Source organism: Rhinopithecus roxellana, chromosome 3 (genome assembly GCF_007565055.1).
Source record: "Rhinopithecus roxellana isolate Shanxi Qingling chromosome 3, ASM756505v1, whole genome shotgun sequence".
NCBI lineage: Eukaryota > Metazoa > Chordata > Mammalia > Primates > Cercopithecidae > Rhinopithecus > Rhinopithecus roxellana.
In genome coordinates, this window is record NC_044551.1 from 10,993,451 (window position 1) to 11,013,091 (window position 19,641).

Genomic DNA, 19,641 nt, shown 5'->3' on the forward strand with positions numbered 1-19,641 from the left:
GCAGTAAATACTATTGACTGGGGGAATCATGAGTTGCCAATCAGACGAATTGTAAATTATTATTTTTTTCTCCCTGTAGTTCATTAATTCACATTTGGGAATTTCTACCTAGCTGCAAATTCATTTTAAACTTTACATTAATTATCTATTACTGTGTAACAATTCACTACAAATTTAGGGACTTAACGCACGTTTTATCAGTAAGTTAAACATAGAATTACCATTTGACCAGCAGTTCCACTTGTAGATAATATATGCAAAAGAATTGAAAACAGATGTTCAAACAAAAACTTGTACACCAATATTCACGGCCACATTATTCGCGATAACCAAAAGATGGAAGCAACGCACATGCTCATCAGCAGATGAATAGATAAACAGTGTGATATATCCATGCAATGGAATATTATTCATCCATAAAAGGATCTCTTTCTACTTTTTGTTTTTGTTGGCAGATTTCATTTCCTTGTGGGGGCAGTGTTAGACTGAGGGTCTCAGTTCCTAGCAGCCTCAGTTGCTAGGTGAGAGAGTGCACTCAATTCCTCGCCATGTATGACTCTCTAGTGTGGCAGTTTGCTTCATAAAAACTTGTGTACTGGGGCCGGGTGCAGTGCCTCATGCCTGTAATCTCAACACTTTGGGAGGCCAAGGCGGGCAGATCACCTGAGGTCAGGAGTTCGAGACTAGCCTGGCCAACATAGTGAAACCCTGTCTCTACTAAAAATACAAAAATTAGCTGGGTGTGTTGGTGCATGCCTGTAATCCCAGCTACTCAGGAGGCTGAGGCAGGAGAATTGCACTCCAGTCTTGGCAACAGGGTGAGACTCTGTCTCAAAAAACAAAACAAAACAAACAAACAAACAAAACTTGCTTACTGGGAAGGCAATAGAGAGAATCTGATAGCAAGACAGAAGATGCCTATTCAAGGAAGTGACATCCCATCACCTTACCACATTCTCTTGGTTAGAAGCAAGGCACTAGCCAAGTAAACACTCAAGGGGAGATTACACAAGGTGTCAATATCAAGAAGTGGGGATCACTGGAGGTCATCTTAGAGTCTACCTGCCACAAACATGAAAGGGGTAGCCTTCACCATGTAACATTTCTGTGGGGAAAGCTTGGGATGACTTTATGCTGTTCCTAACCTTATTTAAATCCAAAATCACTGAGCATCTATGACTCCATTATGGCAAGTGTAAAGAAAGAAAATATGTGGTTTCTGGCTTTATGAAAATACAAAATATGGGTCATTCTAAAGTTTTCTTATGTATTGATTATTAACAAGGATGCATGACCTTAGACTGATTTTTGCTAAGACTATGTTTGTGTGTGTGTTGAATAGAATGATCTGATTTTTGAGGTTTGTAGCAAAATCCTCATTTTTTTAGTTAAGGAAGAGACAAAATCTTGAAGGATACAAACCAAAGGATGGAGGTGTGGTGGATAATGCGTTTTTTTCTTTGCTATTTTTTTCTTGGTCAGTCATTTGTATATAAGAAAAAATATTCAGAACAGCAGCAAGCCTATGATAAATGTGTTTAAAACACATTTTTTAAAAATGGATGTTGATCCTATGTCTGAATTACGAGCTTAAGCAGATTAACATACTTTTTATACATGTTGCCCTGTAACCGTTTCAACCTGTCTAGAATAAGAAGAGCATGAAAGAGTGATATCTTCTTATCAGTTAACTATGAAAATGAGTCCTAATCTATCATCAGAATTGTAAGAAAATTCAGCATTGTGGAACCTTACTGGATACCCAATAAATGTATCTTCTCATGTACCCTATTCTCTGTCCTCAGGCAAATATAGTTTTTAACTATCCTAATCTAAATAAAATTTAGACAGTAGGTGTAACATCATTCAAATTACACTGTCTCTCTCCCTCTTCTCCTGAGTGTGTTCTTCATGGGAAACTGTATTTGGAAGTGAAGTGCTTAACCTCAGGCAATGTTTCAAAGTCATTTGTCTTCTTTTTGGCTAGTGCATTGATCCCTACTCCTTTAATGCAGTGACACTGTCTTTCGTATAACCTTCTCTTTCCAAGTGCTGTATGACACATTCACATTTATATTTTAAAGTTAATTAAAATTAATTTCATTTTGAGAGTTCCACTTGCCTCTTGAGACAGTAAGATGCATTCCAGAGCATAAGATAGAAGAAACCTGCTTGATGGTATACGTGATGGAGTGGGCTAGTCTTGTTTTAATATATAGTAATTGTGTAAAGAGAGAAGTCTGATCACCTTAAGACATGATTTTAATGGTTCATTCATCCAGCTTCACTAATAGAAAGTATTCATTTAGAATTGTCTGAAACAGGATGATCATGTTACTAGCATCCTCTTTGAAATGGCAATTTCAAGCACAAAGGGGAAGCTTGCTTCTGAGAATAGAAAAAAAGGGACTGTACCACGTTAGAAAGAAGCTCACAGATAAGCAACAGTATTTCAGATAAGAAATACAAAAGGAGCCAGGCGCGGTGGCTCATGCCTGTAATCCCAGCACTTTGGGAGGCCGAGGCAGGCAGATCACGAGGTCAAGAGATCGAGACCATTCTGGCCAACATGGTGAAACCCTGTCTCTACTAAAAATACAAAAAATTAGCTGGGCGTGGTGGCAGGCACCTATAATCCCAGCTACTTGGGAGGCTGAGGCAGAAGAATCACTTGAACCCGGGAGACAGAGGTTGTAGTGAGCTGAGATTGCACCATTGCACTCCAGCCTGGGCAAAAAGAGCGAAACTCCATCTCAGAAAAAAAAAAAAAGAAGAAATGTAAAAGGAAGAGAGGATGTAAGAGTTTATTTTAGACTATGTAAAAATGAGACTTCTTATCCTTGAATTGATGGGTAAATAGTTAACATAATCACTTCCCATTCATTCATTAATTAACTTAATCAATAAATATAGATGGCCTGCTCTGTGCCAGATTCTGTATAGATACGGGAGACACAGTGATGAACAGGACAAACGAGAATCTTGGGGTGTTTTACGAAAGTTGATTAGTAGAGCTATGGAGACAGGTAACTGGTGAAATTAGAATGCTTAAGCAAAAGCTGTGAAAAAGTGGGTTATAAACAGTTACAAGAATAATTAAGAAAAAGCCCATTTTGTGCTTAGATTTGTGTTTGCTTTTCTTGTATTCACAAGCCAATTATATTTTATTTAAAAATCTACTTGACAGAAAAAAATAAGAGTAGTTGCCTACAAATGGCACCCCCTGCCTTAACCCATGCTGCTGAGCTCTTATTCATCCAACTATGTAAACCACTGAAAAAAAATGGTACCAATTTTTGGTTATCTGTGCTTTATAACAAAAGAAAGAGAAATGTCATAAAGTGTAATAATAGCTTTATATGTATGTGTATGTATACTGTATGTCAGCCTTGTAGGTAATATCAACTCTCAAATGTATGCGTACATGCACACACGTGCGTGCACACATGCGGACAAAACCAGTTTGTATTAGTGATCTGTTTTGGTTTTCATAAGAGTGTCACCTGAATATTAACATGACTAAACATGCTGTTTGTGTTCAAGTCTAGTTGAAGACACCTGTACTGAAGGAACATGCATTTTCATCTGAAGGGGAGAAATTTCTTATTTGGTGTTAGTCAAGGGAAGAAATCTAGACAGCAATGAGAGAGGAAGCAATTGAAGATTATAAAATACTGAGGCTGAAGGTGATACAGGACAAAAGAGAAAGTTACTTGAACAGGAAAAAAAGGGTCTGTCCCAGATAAAAACTTTGGTTTATTCTTTATAATATTGGTTATCTCAGGAATTGCAGAAAACCTATTCTTTGCCCTTTTTGTTCAGCATCTGGTAGACTTTTACTTCCAGGTACTGAACTAACTTGAGTTAGTTCTTAGTTCAGTAGTTCTGTGAATTTTAGGCTTAAGTGGTGGCCAAATAATAATAGTAACGTCCACAACAAAATGACGGTAAACACTTATGAGCAGTTAGCATATTCTACGTACTGTGTGAAAAAAGTTATTTAATCCTCACAATCCTATGAGGTAACTAAGTATTAATATTTTCCTCTCTTTTATTGAGAAGGAAACTGAGGCTTGGAACAATTACGCTGAGTTTTTGTGTTAGATGATATGTGGCAGAGCCAGGCTTTGAACTCAGTAAGCCTGACATCAGAGTCCATGCTGTTAATCACTCTACCATCATTCTGTCTTTCAGGGCTGAATCTCACTCCTGAGATTCACTGCTTTGTTTTCAAGGAAAACTGTGTACTGAATTCTGAAAAAAATTAGAAGCTTTGGAAAGTTTTGGAACATACTTGATCCCTAAACTTAGAGCTGCCCAAATTTATTTATGATTTGTAAAGTGCATTGGCTTATCTAATTACAGAATTCAAATTATAATGTATATTAGCTTATGCACATTACAAAATTAAACATTGATGTCACCTCCCTAAAATCAAGACTGTTCCTTTACCATTCACTATTTTATGCTTGAGCCTGAACATGATGCTGGGTGACCTTCTGTCATCAGTAGGGTAACAACAATTAGAACAAAGGGAATGGGGCAGGTGGAGAAATGGAACTCTCATTTTAGGAGCTCTGATAAGCATTTCCAACAAGAATGTCATAGAGACAGTTAAAAGATGAAAGAACAAATGTGAATGGAATCGTATGTTGTAGAGCAAGTATACTTCTCTTAAGTTTTTATTATGTGAGTAAATAACTTGTTTTGAAGTCTGATTAGTCACAGAAGAAAAAACACTCAAAGTGAGGGACAAATTTAATATTCTACTTTTGAGCATCAAGGCTTCTAGTATGTGACTCTAATTATACTTCATGCTATGTAGGATGAGACATTAGATGGTTTTTTAACTTTTTCCATGAGTTTGTCTTAATCTAGAACCTCTTGCATCTTTGTCAGTTTTGTCACAGGATTGGTAAGTTAAAGTTTCTGATAAAAAAGAAAAAATACTGGTTGGGGAAATTGGCAAGTTGTGCTAGAACGCAGTAGCATTTCCGCAGTATTAAAAGATCTTATTTCACCCTGGGTATGCAGCACATATCTTTCCATCAGCCACAAAAGTCTCCATTTTGGCTCTTCCTAATTTATTGCTTTGGTCAATGTCAATTGCAGCAAAGCTGTTCCCACTAGCTTTTCTAGTCTGGCCACCAGATTTTCTAGAATACCGCAGAAGTGTTTTGCTTTTGGGTCATGCCAGTAGCTCAAGAATTAGCCACTTAGGGCCGGGCGCAGTGGCTCACGCCTGTAATCCTAGCACTTTGGGAGGCCAAGGTGGGTGGATCACGAGGTCAAGAGATCGAGACCATCCTGGCTAACATAGTGAAACCCCGTCTCTATTAAAAATACAAAAAATTGGCCGGGCATGGTGGCGGCCACCTGTAGTTCCTGCTACTCGGGAGGCTGAGGCAGGAGAATGGTGTGAACCTGGGAGGCGGAGCTTGGAGTGAGTGGAGACCGTGCCACTGCACTCCAGCCTGGGTGACAGGGCGAGACTCTGTCTTAAAAAAAAAAAAAAAAATTAGCTGCTTAGTAAACATTTGTAACTATGCAAGTTGTGATCACCTTGGCATCTGTGGGTCTTCTAAGGAGTCAGCTGTTGGCTTTTGCAGGAGTACGGAAGGGAACATTTCCCCAGAACTGTTCCCACAGCTTTTTCTTTCTATGCTTTCAGTTTTTCTTGGGTACTGATTCTGTTGGGTATCAGAACAGTATGAAGGTTCATAAATAGGATAGAATCAAAAAGTATCCCAAAGAACATAGGTTAATGTACTTTGTGTTTTTAGTACAGTGCTTAGCACAGGCTGTATTATGGCTGTATATGTTTTCAAATACTACTAAAGGACTCTGAGAAAGGCCTAACAGTGAGTAGGGTAAAGTTTCATTGTAAATATGTGTAAGGAATTCTTAATATCAGACGTTGAATGAGAGATTCCTTGCAGAACTGGGTATGTACCAGAAACATAAAAATTAGTTGCTAATAACTGTACTCAAGCCACCACCATCAACCAAAAAGATAGATTCTTTGTATAGCAACGAATGATTTGCTTGGTAAATTCTACATTCTATGTTTGAGAAATCAGAATAAGTATTCTATAAAAGATTAATTCATTAAAAACTATTGAATTTCCATTATGGGTAATACTGTTAGCTGTGGTCAGAGTATGGTGATGAATCAGACACGGAAATGCTAGTTTTTTGAATTTTTTTAGTAGAGACGGTGTTTCACCGTGTTAGCCAGGATGGTCTCGATCTCCTGACCTCGTGATCCGCCTGTCTCGGCCTCCCAAAGTGTTGGGATTACAGGCTTGAGCCACCGCGCCCGGCCTTACTAAACTATGGCCGGAAAACTCCCCCCACCTAATACAAAAAAAACTAGCCGGGCGAGGTGGCGGGCGCCTGTAGTCCCAGCTACTCGGGAGGCTGAGGCAGGAGAATGGCGTGAACCCGGGAGGCGGAGCTTGCAGTGAGCTGAGATCCGGCCACTGCACTCCAGCCTGGGCGACAGAGAGAGACTCCGTCTCAAAAAAAAAAAAAAAAAAACCTCTTAAAGGTTCTACCTCTTAATTTTTGAAAGGGCATTCAAACCATAGCCACAAGTATGAGTAATTTAACTGGAGTTGTGCAAAGACCAGTGGGAAGGCCATCCTACTGATCCAGCTGGAAGGTGATGAGGGCATAAACCATAGTGAGAACATAAAGGAGGGGCCAATGTCAGAATGCAGGCATGGTCCTCAATACTATTGTTAGGAATGGACATAGAAGATAATGATGTAAAATTGTGTTTGGAGTCACATAGACATTTAGAATACGTGTTGAGGAAGGATAAGGTGAGGAGAGGGCAACTGGCATATCAGCTTGTGTGGTATGTAGAACTTTGTTTTATAAAAGGTAGGCTGAGGACCACCTGCCTTGGAATCTCCTGGAAGGCATGCCATTTAAAGTTCCTGGGCAACACACAATTCAGTAATCTTTCTAGGCCTTAAAGTGTGTGATCACTGGGTTAGAATTCCAATATAATGGTACCAAGGAGATTAGGATGCTTCCAGAGTGGACCTCTTAGTTTTGAGATTGCCCTCCCAACTCCAGCTCTTCTATCTTGGGACTTGAGTCAGCCAAAGTTAGAATAAAGACAGTTTAAAGAAAGACTTTTATTCCTGCTAGAAAATAACTCTAAATTTATGCATAAATTTCAGTAGATCTTAAATGTCTCTTTCTCATATTAAAGACAATGAGTATATGTGCCATGTCAGAAATTAAAGCCATGTTAAAATTTTTATAAAAGAATAATAAACTAATAACATATTAATATAAATAACATTTTTAATGAAAATAAACAATTTTGAAAACAAAAAAATGAGAAAATTGGCAAATCTTTTAAATCTGGTTAATAGAAGAGGGCTGGATTCTCGTATCTGCTTCTACAGTTAATCTGTTGTTAATATGTTGTTTGGGTTGAAGTACATGAAGAAAGTCTAGTCTCACATAGATAACTCAATAAGGGAGGCATGTTTTAATAACCTTTTTAGGTAACTGTTGATTGTCTTCTTTGATATTACACTGAAATTCTTCAACAGGTGGTTGTTTCTTAATCAGTTGTAATGTGGAATCTGAAAACCTTATCAGCGAACATTTTGTACTCAGTTAATTAACTTGCATTGGTCTCTCTTGTACTTTGAATGTGTTTTTTATCTATGCATGGCTTTGTAACATCATGCATTGGTCATTTTGAAAATATTGGTTCACTGAGTAGTGTAGAGCTTCCAAGTGTTTACAGATTACTTTATGAATATCTGTCTGTTAATATCACCACCAGTCTCATCACTGAAAAGCTGTCAAACTCACTCAAAACTTAGCAGAAACAAGTTTTCTAAAATTCTAGCTTTTGCTTGAAAACAAATTTTATCATTGACAACAAATACTATCATTTGTTTTCCTTGAAATGACAGGCTTGCACATCTATTTTTGAGAAAATGTCTATCAAATACTCAAATCTGAATAATCGTAGTTTGTCCGTTGAAATTTCAAGTAAAAATGGAGTTGTGTGAAGTAACTCACAGCTCAAACAGTTGTATAGGTGCTTATTGTCAAATTAACTGTCTACTTTGGTATGTAGCAAAAATATATTTTGCTTACTTTTCATTTAGTCACAGAATATTTTAAAAGGTGTGTTTAAGAGCTAATTTAATAAAATAATAATTTACTGCCGTATTAAGGGAATTCTTGGGTGAAACTGGCCTTTTCTGCCCCTGCAAGTATGTGATTAGTCAAGAATACAGTGACTACTTGTTTGTTGCCAGTACCTCTGTCAGTGCTGAGTACCTTCGCTCACCACTGCTTTCGTACCGTAAGTGAAAATAGCAAATAATGTCTTAGTATAATTATTAACATAGATTTGATCGCCTGTGCCATCTGAAAGGGTCTTGAAGACACCTTTTGAGAACCACTGCTTAACATTGCAGACTTACTGGCTGTCTTCTGCTAAGTATATGGATGTTACATAAACCAAGTCTTAGTTTTTACTTACAGTAATAAGGATTGTATTTTTTGTGCTCTCTGCTATAGAGCCACCAGCAGCCAAACAGCCTAAAGTGACACTTAAATGCTTTTCTTTGGGTAGCTGAGGGAGGCTCTGTTGGTGTCCCAGCCATAACTCCATTTCCATGGGTATCAGAAGGCTTCTCATAGCCTTTGCCTTCAGGGTGGGAGTGGGGGGTCTCTGACTACTGCAGTTTGCTTTGCTTGGATGCTTTGGGCAAACCAGAAGTGCTAGGAAATTAAAACCTGCCCTCCTCAACAGCCTTGAAGCCACCACTGATAGGCAAGGGGGCAGAGTCGGGAGAGGTGGTTAAGACCCAGTCCCTGCACCCCTAGCATCTAATCTATTCTGTGCTATAGCTCCCAGCGTTCCAGCAAGATTAAACTCTTGTTACCCACAGCGGTCTCTGGCTTAATAAACCCTCCTTTTGTGCATTATTATCTCTTTCTCTGTTTTACGTCCAACTCTGCCACTGGTGTTTCTTATAGTCACCTCTCAAACTGTTTGTACTGGGGGAATTCAAAATAAGGCAAAATAAGATTCCTTTGCTGACTATCTTCTAGCTTTTGGAGGAAGGAAGAACTTTTGTTTCTTCTTTTCTCACAACATTTTCTTATGGTAGATTTCTAATAAATATAGAAATACCTTACTAAACTAATCTTTCAGGTTTTGCAGTTAGCCATACATCCAGGAGCGTGGCAGGTATTTGTTTGTGGTTGGCAGTTTGGACTTGGAGGAAGTGCAGGTATGGGTGGGTGGTACTGTTCAACTTAAGTATCAACAGGCAGTGAGTGGGAGACAGGGTCCTTAAGCAACACAAAACCACCTCAGGTAGTTTTCCTCAGGACTCTATAATAATTATTAATTTCTGAATCCAATCTAGACACTCTGCCTGACTTACAAAGCCATCCATATTCTGTTTTCACACTAGCCATTTACTTGTCACTAACTCAGATTTTCTGTTTCACATTCATACTTCTCACTGTGCCCCATAATCCACCTGTTCCTAATTTCCTCCAAGGTTATGCTCTGCTGCCCCCTACTAACCTCATTGGATGCCTTGTCTTCCCCTTCTCTACAATATCCATCTTAACCATTCTTTACAGCCTATGGCTCTTAAACATGCATGCTCATTTGAATAGAACATTCTGTCCCTTCCCGTTTCACTGGAGCCTCTGACATTTTCTGGGAAGTAGCACCATGTAGTGGAAAAGAACACGTGGTCTTTGGAGTCAGATAATCCAGAGTCTGAATCCTAGATCTGCCACTTATTTGCTGGACTTCAAGCAAAATGCTTGTCTCAATTTTTTCTTCCATTAAATGAGGATAATAAAGCCTAAAGGGTTAAATGAGATGATGTATATAAATACCTTACAAGGTTAGTTGCAATGTGGTATGTAGGTGTGATAGGAGTGGGTGATGACTATATGTTGATCATCTTTTATTTCCTATGTGGATATTCACAGCAGATCTCACTGTAGTCTGGGGACTTTGGTTTTCTTCAGCTTAACAGTAACCATTGTCTTTTTGACACTTAGTTTTTTGACTGTTTGAAAAGTGAAATAGGAAAGTACATCTCCCTTTAGATTTCAATCTTTATATCATCTTCCTGATTACACTGGAAGTTTATATGGGAGTTTTGTGCATTTTCGTGTCTGATTCATCACCATACTCTGACCACAGCTAACAGTATTACCCATAATGGAAATTCAATAGTTTTTAATGAATTAATCTTTTATAGAATACTTATTCTGATTTCTCAAACATAGAATGTAGAATTTACCAAGCAAATCATTCTTTGCTATACAAAGAATCTATCTTTTTGGTTGATGGTGGTGGCTTGAGTACAGTTATTAGCAACGAATTTTTATGTTTCTGGTACATACCCAGTTCTGCAAGGAATCTCTCATTCAACGTCTGATATTAAGAATTCCTTAAACGTATTTACAATGAAACTTCACCCTACTCACTGTTAGGCCTTTCTCAGAGTCCTTTAGTAGTATTTGAAAACATGCAGCCATAATACAGCCATAATACAGCCTGTGCTAAGCACTGTACTAAAAACACAAAGTACGTTAACCTGTGTTCTTTGGGATGCTTTTTGATTCTATCCTGTTTGTGAACCTTTATACTGTCCTGATATCCAACAGAATCAGTACCCAATACAAAGTTTGTATTGACTATTTAGTGGGAGGGCTTAACTTACTGTCCTATATTTTGGCTTGTTTTGTTGTGTGGGTGGGAAAGTCCATAATAAAAGTTTGAGTTTAGATACGTATGTCTTAGTCCTGCCTGAATTCTTAGTTGTTTATTAAAAAGAAAAAAAAAAAAGGTTGAGTCTGTTTAAAAGATGAAAAAAAATCCAAAGAATCACCAATCTAAAAGACTGAGGTTTTGCAGATGGGAGGAGTTTAAAAATAATTTAAAAGTATTGCTTTTCTCCTCCTTCTCCTTTTCATCTCCCATGCTGGGAAGCATTCCTCTTAAAGTATTAACAATACTGCTGAGGTAACTTGTGTTCTAAGGCTACAACATTCACTAGGATTCAAATACCCATTGACAATTCAAGTTCTCCAAAACTGGCTTGTTTATGGGTCTCCAGTCCCACTGAGTTTTCCAGAAGTAATTTATTCTTACTTAAACTTTTATTTTTTAAGACTGTGGTAAGATGATGGAAAGAGGAGAACAGCTGAACTTCTCACCCTGACTCTTCCGCCACCACAGTGTGGCTGGCAGCAGTCTTGGTTGGCCTGTTGCAGAGTCCTTCAGCAACTGCCCTCTGGGGAACCACAGTTGGATAGGGGTGACAGCAGCCCCTCCTATACCAGCAAGGCCCTGTGCTCTTCCTTTCAAAGACAGAATGAGATCTCTGTATCTGCTCCTGTCTTAGTGGTTTCTTGTGGTCTTTTATGTCAGCAGTCACTTATGGAAATGTCTAGAGCGGCACTGTCCAATGTGGTGTTTTAACTTCAAATAGATGAAACAAATGATTCAGTTTCTCAGTGACACTAGCCACATTTCAAGTGCTCAATAGCCATGTGCGGCTAGTGCCCACCATACTGGAAAGCACAGATGTAGAATATTTTCATCACTGCAAAAATTTTAACTGGATAGCAGTGGTCTAGAGATCAGATTTTCCACAGGGATAACTTTGAGTACCTGCTTTTGTTGTTGATTCCTGAATATCCCTATTTTTAAACTCATTGGTTACATCTTTCAAAGAACTACTGTTTTAAGGAACCTATTCATAGCCTTTTAATTTAATATGAGGGAACCTGGCATCTTTTTGGTTGCAAATTCTCCTAAAATTGGCTTGAGTAATAGGCATTTATTGTGCTGACATAATAAGGAGTCCTTATAATGTATGTAGGTGGTTTGTTCTGCTGCTCAGGGATGTGCTTGAGGACCCAGGCTCTATCTGTTTTCCTATTCTGACACTCAGTGTGTAGATATGTCTCCTTCAAGGTTGCTAGAAGGCTGATGCTGTTCAAAGATTCAGCATATCACTCAATGATATCTAAAAACTGTAAGAGAGGTGGCTCTCTTTGGGCATCTCTTTTTATTGAGAAGCTAAGTCTTTTTCAGAGATTCTCCACAGACCTTTGCAGACCTTTGTTAGGTCTCAGTTGGCCAGATGAGTACCTGGGATTTTTAACCTCTATGATGATAGGCTGGCTTCGCTGTGGGTAGTATAAAGACTGAAATTTTTGTCTATTTTGTTTCCTGCTGTTTCCTCAGCACCTAGAATGGTGCCAGGTGCTCAGTAAATATCTGTTGGATGGATGTATTAATGAATAATGAGAGGATGTTGTTAACATCTATAGTGTGCCACAGAAATGAATTTACACAATGAGGACTTGTTATGCTCCTGTGTTCTCCCTCTACTCTTATTGTGGTACCCTGAGCCAGACTCTCCTGGTTGGCCCTCCTGATGAGCTTAGATTCCCAAGTGTTTATTCCAACTTTTAGTGAGGCAACATTGGATGTATAATTAGGGCATTTGGCACCACCCTCACCCAACCCCAATAGTGTTAGGACTAACCCCTTTGCTTTTTAATCTAACTGTATAAACCATAGGCGAGGTTTGAGTTTCCTCTTTAACCATGTTATGTTGCAATTGTAATTTAAGTGACACAGAGCATGGCATTTTCAGTCATTAAACTAAGAGTGGCCTTAGCCTGCTATAAGACGTCACTTCCTGTGTTTGTTACTTCTTTTGGATTTGGTTTGGGGATTGAGAATGTGGGCATCAGACAGGTTTCCCTAACCTTCCCAGTTAGGCTCACTCCTCAAAACACCTGGCAGCTGGGTTGATGACACAGCCAATTTTTATTTTAATCTGGTGACTAAACCATGGCCCACTAAGCTGGACTGAACAACTGTATACCACTCTTCACCTCATTGCTGGTGAAGTGCCCTGGTCTCAGTATGGGTTAGGATTGCTGCTGACCAAAGCCATGTGCAGAAGGCAAAATGAGAATGTAGAATTCCAAGTTCATTGTTGATGATGAAAGGAATGCTAAGATTGGGCACGAGACTAGGCAGGAGGTTAAAGAAAAGTGTCTTTTCACTATTAATATATTATTCATACATTATGTCATATAAGGGACATTTTTTAAAGTTATGGTATATCTCTTTGGGTTTTTGTGTGTGTGTGTTTGTGTATGTCTCACTATTTTCAGGTACCATATGTACTCCTAAATGTGGCAAATGAAAACAGTTTCTCATTGAAAGAGTTGACTTCAGAAGTTGAATTTCCAGGTGTCCTTTGTTTCCAAGGGACAAGCTCTATTAAAACATGCAACCAAATTCTCTTTATATCTGACTCACTGGACACCATCTAATGTGTGGACATATTTGCTCTGCCTGCTGTATTTGCAGGCCTCATTGTAATTTGTATTACTTTACAGGATTTGATGGTTTCAGTTAAGAGGAATAATGGCTTTCTAAATATCTCTTTAGGTCCTAGCTCAGAGACTTGTATGGATGGAATAGGTACTTAATAACTGTCCATTGAATTAACCAGTTGGGAAATGTTTTTGGACATATTTCCATTAATGTATGTAGGCATTTACTTACCTTTTGTTCCAGTAGGGTTCCATTTCTTTTCTCCTAGCTTATGTGGTAATATAGTTCTTTATTTAACCTCATTGCCTTTTTAGTCCATGACCTCTATTTTGATCACATTAGACCTAAATGTATTTATTAGGTGTGTAACCTTGGACAAGTTACATAATCTTTTTGTGTTTTGGTTTCCTTGTTGATAAAACGAGATTGATAACAGTATTTACCTCATGAGAGTCATTAGACTGTCATGGGTAAGTGATTTAATATACGTAAAACACTTTGAACAGCCACCATTCATGTCAGAACTACACTAGTTGGTCAATTGCAGCCATTAGTTGGCTATGGATGCAAACTCAATGAAGCATTCTGTGGGCATTCGTTGGCTATGTGGAATTTACAATAAAGCATGCTGCATTGATTCTTATTATGAAAACTGTGCACTGCACATCCTTTGTGTTAGTGAAATTTACAACAAGCTTGTGTACAGATACACATGCACACTATTTTTGTTGTTTTAAACACTTACCAGCGGGTAACACTGCCTCCAGTTTTGTCCCTCCAGCTTATGGATGGTTCTCGAGCATATGGGTAGTGTCTGGATGTAGCCTGTACCAGATGCTATTGGTTTCCTACCCGGATCTCCTTTACTGGGCCAGTGCATCCATCTCCCAGCTGCTGCGAGTATTGGCTGGTAATGACTCACACCTGTACCGTTCTCCAGAGGCCTGCCCTTGGCTGACAATAATTGCCCCAACCAAATGTGTTTGGGAGATTATAAGATCATGCCCCATCCCCTCCTGTTCCCCAGGGGTGGCTAATGACTATACAAGGGTGTAATAGCCCAGCCCCCTTGCCTTTGGACTAGACAACTTCTGTGGTTCAATCCTTGCTGTAGAGTTCCTCATTGCATCAAGCTGAGGATAGATTTCTGAAACAATATCTTTGCTTAGCTTCTTCTCCCATTCTAGCCTACTTCTTTCACTTCTAGTTTCTCCTGACAGCACTCCCTCTAAATCAGGTGTACAAGAAATGCCATCTCAGCCTCTGTGTCTAGGGAACCTGACCTAAGATGTTGCTTATCTCAGTACCCTTGCTCTTTTCTTAGTTCCACCAACACCTAAGCCACTAATTCCCTATACTAAATGGTCTCTGGCTTACATTCCCTCTTTATTTTTGCTTTGTTTTCTTAGTTGGACCCTGCTTGATATGCATCAACCCTGCTCATATCCCGTGTCTTCACATATTTAACGTTGCTCAACATCAAATGTCCTTGATCCTCTCATTAAATATATACCTAGTTTTTTTGTGTGTAGTATAATGGTGAAATCATAGATTTTAGGACCTGAAAATTGGTTTCAAAGTCTTAGTCAATTATACTTCCCTCCTTAGATTGTTGTAAGAATTGTATGAGCTTTTCTTTTTAAAACACTTAGTACCTGGAAGATAGGAAGTGCTTAATGAATGGGAGCTGTTTGGCTACTGATATTATTCTTTCAAGACATTTGCCCCCCTGGGCACCGTAGTGTGTGCCTTTAGTCCCAGCTACCCACAAGGCTGATGCAGGAGAATCACTTGAGTCTTGAGTCCAGCCTAGGCAACATAGTAGAACCCATCTCAAATTTAAAAAATGAAATTAAAAAAGAATTGCCCCATTTTGGGTGAAATGCCTATCTCTTGCTCCCAGAAGACCTAATGAGTGCCTCTATGACAGCACTTCATGGTACTCTATTATAATCTTGGAGTTTTCTTTTCTATTTCTCCCAGAAAATATAAGCCACTCAGTGTCATCAGTGGTGTATTGGCTCTCTGGGAGAGGAACAGAGTTGATATGTAGGATTTGCTGATTTCCATAGTGACAGTACTTTCACCCTGATTGATTTCAAGCTACCAACAGGATGTCACTGAGCACAGAGTTGGGAAGAGAAGCAAACAGGTGACCCTTGCCAGCGAGGCCACACCAACTGCAGTCCCCACTGTTTCCCTAACACGTAACATAGTATGTCAAACATAGGAGCTAGATGTTCAGTGGCTGACTAAAATACAGTTATTAACTGGTTAGGACTTGATCATATCCAATAAATTGGTGAAATTCCTTGAAATCTAATTGTCGTTATGTAACCAGTAGCACCCCTTTTCTACACGTGCACACATATTGTCCCTCCTATTCTTGAATGAAAGTAATGAAAGCAGTCACCGTGATGTAATGGGAAATGCCTGTGCCTTCCCTGGGTAGATTGTATACCAACTCATGCAAATCCCAATTTTGTGATTTATTAGATACATGACAAGGGATCACTTACTTTACCTCTCTCTGCTTCAGTTTCCTCAGAGAGATGGACTAAAAAATCTCTAGAGTTTGTTCTAGTCTCAAATTTGTAAAGCTTAATTAGTATGTACTTTTACTCCCTCATTCCCTCAATTTTCATCATTCCAGTACTGAAGTTTGAGTTAGGTGTTGTGCTATATAATGGACATACAAAGAGGAATAATACATGACATGCCTTGTCTGACGAGATTCTCCATGTTTATTTATTTATTTATTTATTTTTTTCTTGAGATGGTGCCTCGCTGTGTTGCCCAGGCTCGAGTGCAGTGGCACGATCTTGGCTCACTGCAGCCCCCACCTCCTGGGTTCAAGCGATTCTCCTGCCTCACCCTTAGCCTCCCAAGTAGCTGGGATTACAGGTGCCCAAGGCCACACCCAGCTCATTTTTGTATTTTTAATAGAGAAGGGATTTCACCATGTTGGCCAGGCTGGTCTTGAACTTCTGACCTCAGGTGATTCACCTGCCTCAGCCTCCCAAAATGCTGAGATTACAGGTGTGAACCACCACACCCGGCCTCTCCATATATAAATATATATATTTTAATAAACATCTTATCTCATTGAGACCATAAGTGCGCTCTTGTCATCTGTTATTTTTCCTCATGAGTTAGGAAGCCAGATTCATATAAATGTATCAAAGGCCATGATTTGAGTTTTTCACAAACTTTAGCACTTTGACACATAGAGCTATTGTGCTAATAGCTCTCTAGGTGAAATTAAACAAGGCTGTCCTGATCAGCAAGCAGTTCTATTAAAAAGTATCACCAAGGTAATGTTAATGGTTTGGAAAGAAGCCTTGTTGGATGTCTAGGTCATGCAGCTCTCTGAGTCAGATTCAGTCTCAATTTGTAGAGAGTATAGTTCATTCGAGACTATTAAAGTCTGAAAAATTTTTTTTTTGAGTTTAAGTCTAGGAGGTTTTATCCTGGTTCTCTCACACACATTTTAATATAAAAGTCATTAAGAATGGCTTAGATACTGTGTCTTCCTTCAAGGCCAAATCTGCCTATTGGCTCTACTGCCTTCTTTGTTCCTATCCACTATGATCTCTGACTTTTCTAAATTCCTGTTTTAATCCATACCACAGAGTTTAGCACTTAATTTTTAAAAGATACATTGGTTTCCAGTAGGAATTACTGTTGGGAACGTTTTTCAGTTGCTGAAAGCTCTTTTTAAAACGAAAATTTGTGTTGTTTTTGACAGGGGCTGATAATATCCGGAAATACTGGAGCCGCTACTACCAAGGATCTCAAGGGGTAATATTTGTATTAGACAGTGCCTCTTCAGAGGATGATTTAGAAGCTGCTAGAAATGAGCTGCACTCAGCTCTTCAGCATCCACAGTTATGCACTTTACCCTTTTTAATATTGGCCAATCATCAAGACAAGCCAGCAGCTCGCTCAGTACAAGAGGTATGTCTCATTAATATGACAACTCTTCTTCTTCCTTGCTTGTACTTTTGCTGCCACATTGGAACCTGGAAAAATGCATATAATTAGGAATGTGCTGGTTATGCTGTTTTCAACATGAAACCTTAGTTTTCATAGGAAGCAGAAAGCCTATATCAATCTGTTAGCACTTGTTTACATACCTAACCCTACTTGGAGAGCACAGTTTTCTAGCTATTTAGCAATGGTTAGAAGATGTTTCTGGTTATATTTTTCATCTATTCTAAGAGGCTAAAGGCCTGGTTATTTAATGTTTTAACCTGTGGACTTAGTTCATTCTCTTCTTCAGCTTTTCTAGGAACACATCATGAGTATTCCCATGCATTACTTGCCCTCAGATGTCATGTTCTTGTTCCTCTGAAGTGTTCAATGTTGACTAGGATTCATGGATCCTATTCTGTAATCTGCTAGGCTGAAAATTGATGTCTTGTCTTGCAAATTCCATGCCATCAAATACATTTCAACATGGAACCAATGTTTATCTTCCTCATTTAATTTTATTTCTTAGCTTGTATCTCTCCTATAAAAGCATTGTGGGCAAATAGTGTCTCAGCCAACAGAGCCTCTGATTCATGGTACTAAAGTAATGAGATACGTGAATAGTTTTTAAAACTTAAATTACAGTGAATTATAATGTAAGTACAGTGAAATCAAAACTCTTGATGTATTCCTTTATACTTGTAACTTTCTGGATATGTTTTCCCCTCTGCTTCAGAAAATTGCATGCTTCCTCAAGTGATTTTGGAATAAGATGATTAATACGAACAATCTTGCCCTTCAGCCAAGAACATAACATGTTCTAACTCCAGACCTCCCTCACACTTAGCGTGTGACCCACAGCAGATAGCCTTATTCCTGTGCCTAGCTTCTCACCTATAAAATGAGAATAATGCAATTTATTACGATAAGTTAATAGGATTAATTTGGATAATTTACTTTGAAGTTTAAACATTTAAGTAGAAGAACCATATAAACCAAGTAAATAGAGTTTTCATTCAAATTTTAGAAGCATAGTAAAAAAAAAAAAAAAAGGCAAGGACCTATTATTCAACAGACAGAGCTTGTGTCTCACTTTAGTTGCCTCATTCAGCATTAAGTACATAGCACCTTTTAAAGAATAGAGTTTGCAAAATACCTTATAGATAATATTAAGTAATTAAATAAAAAATAGCAATGAAAATCTATTCAGAAAGTCATGAATGTGAAGATCTTCAGCATTATAATGATGGTGTCTCCTAATGTGCTTTTAAGACCTTCGGTAAATCTTTTAACTTCACAGCATCAGTTTTTCTGCCTGTAGAGTAGATGCAATAGTATGTTATGATGGGTAGTTTATTATTATAAGGTTGTTTGCTGAGGATGCATTGTTATTCCTCTGTTCATTCTGAAAAATCTGGTAATATGTATGTGTGCACTACTGCATGTAGACAATATGTGTGTGGTAATATATACATAATACATATACATATTGATAAAACATAGATACAAGTTTAACTTCAGATAACTTTATTCAAGTTATTTGCAATATCTGAAAAAAGATTTTCTTTTTGCTTGCAAAGTTATGAACCTGTTTATCTGTTTTCCTGAGACATCATGTAATTGAAACTAATGTATCTTTAAACCTAACATATGACTTATGGTTACCCTCCATAGGAATGAAAGATGATCACATTGAATAAAGGAAGCTTTTAGCAATTAATTACTTCTGAGTATTCCTTGTGTGTGTTGACTGGCTATCTTTCCTAGGTAAAGAGCAAATATCTTTTTCCCTCTTTTTGTGATTCATCTTTCAGTAAGACTGAGAGCTATAAATGTAGTGTTGTCATAGATATGGTCTGAAAATGATTCTAAACTTGTGTATACTGGAGCATATGTGACTTTGAGTTTCCTTTTTATTTGTATCCATTTTAAATTTACTTTTCTCAGAACTTTTGCTTGTAATGGAATTTGCATAATCCAAATATGGGGACTGCTTTAAGTAAAGCATTTTCCCCCATGATTAAATAAACATATACCAAACAGGTGCATGTCTACACTTTAGACTGCTTTAATGGGATACATGGGCAAATTCCATTATAGGTCTTGAAGTTTATGGAAGCACAGTGACATGGTTATACTTACTTTGGGTCAGGCCTAAAAAGAAAGGGATACGTCCTAGATTTTTCCCGTTTCTTGATGACAAAGAAGTTTCTCTGTGTAGTGTATTAAAATGCCTTGTTGAAGTGCTCTCAGGAATGTTTTAAGAATTAAATCAATACCTTATT

General features: G+C 38.3%; 1 protein-coding gene across 1 annotated transcript in view; it reads left to right on the plus strand.

The window, feature by feature from the left end:
* Positions 1–19,641, plus strand: part of ARL15 (ADP ribosylation factor like GTPase 15) — a 447,710-nt gene that overhangs the window by 180,231 nt on the left and 247,838 nt on the right. The window contains exon 4 of the mRNA XM_030927753.1: positions 17,133–17,341. Coding sequence (XP_030783613.1) covers positions 17,133–17,341 — 209 coding nt within the window. The remainder of the gene's footprint in view (positions 1–17,132; positions 17,342–19,641) is intronic.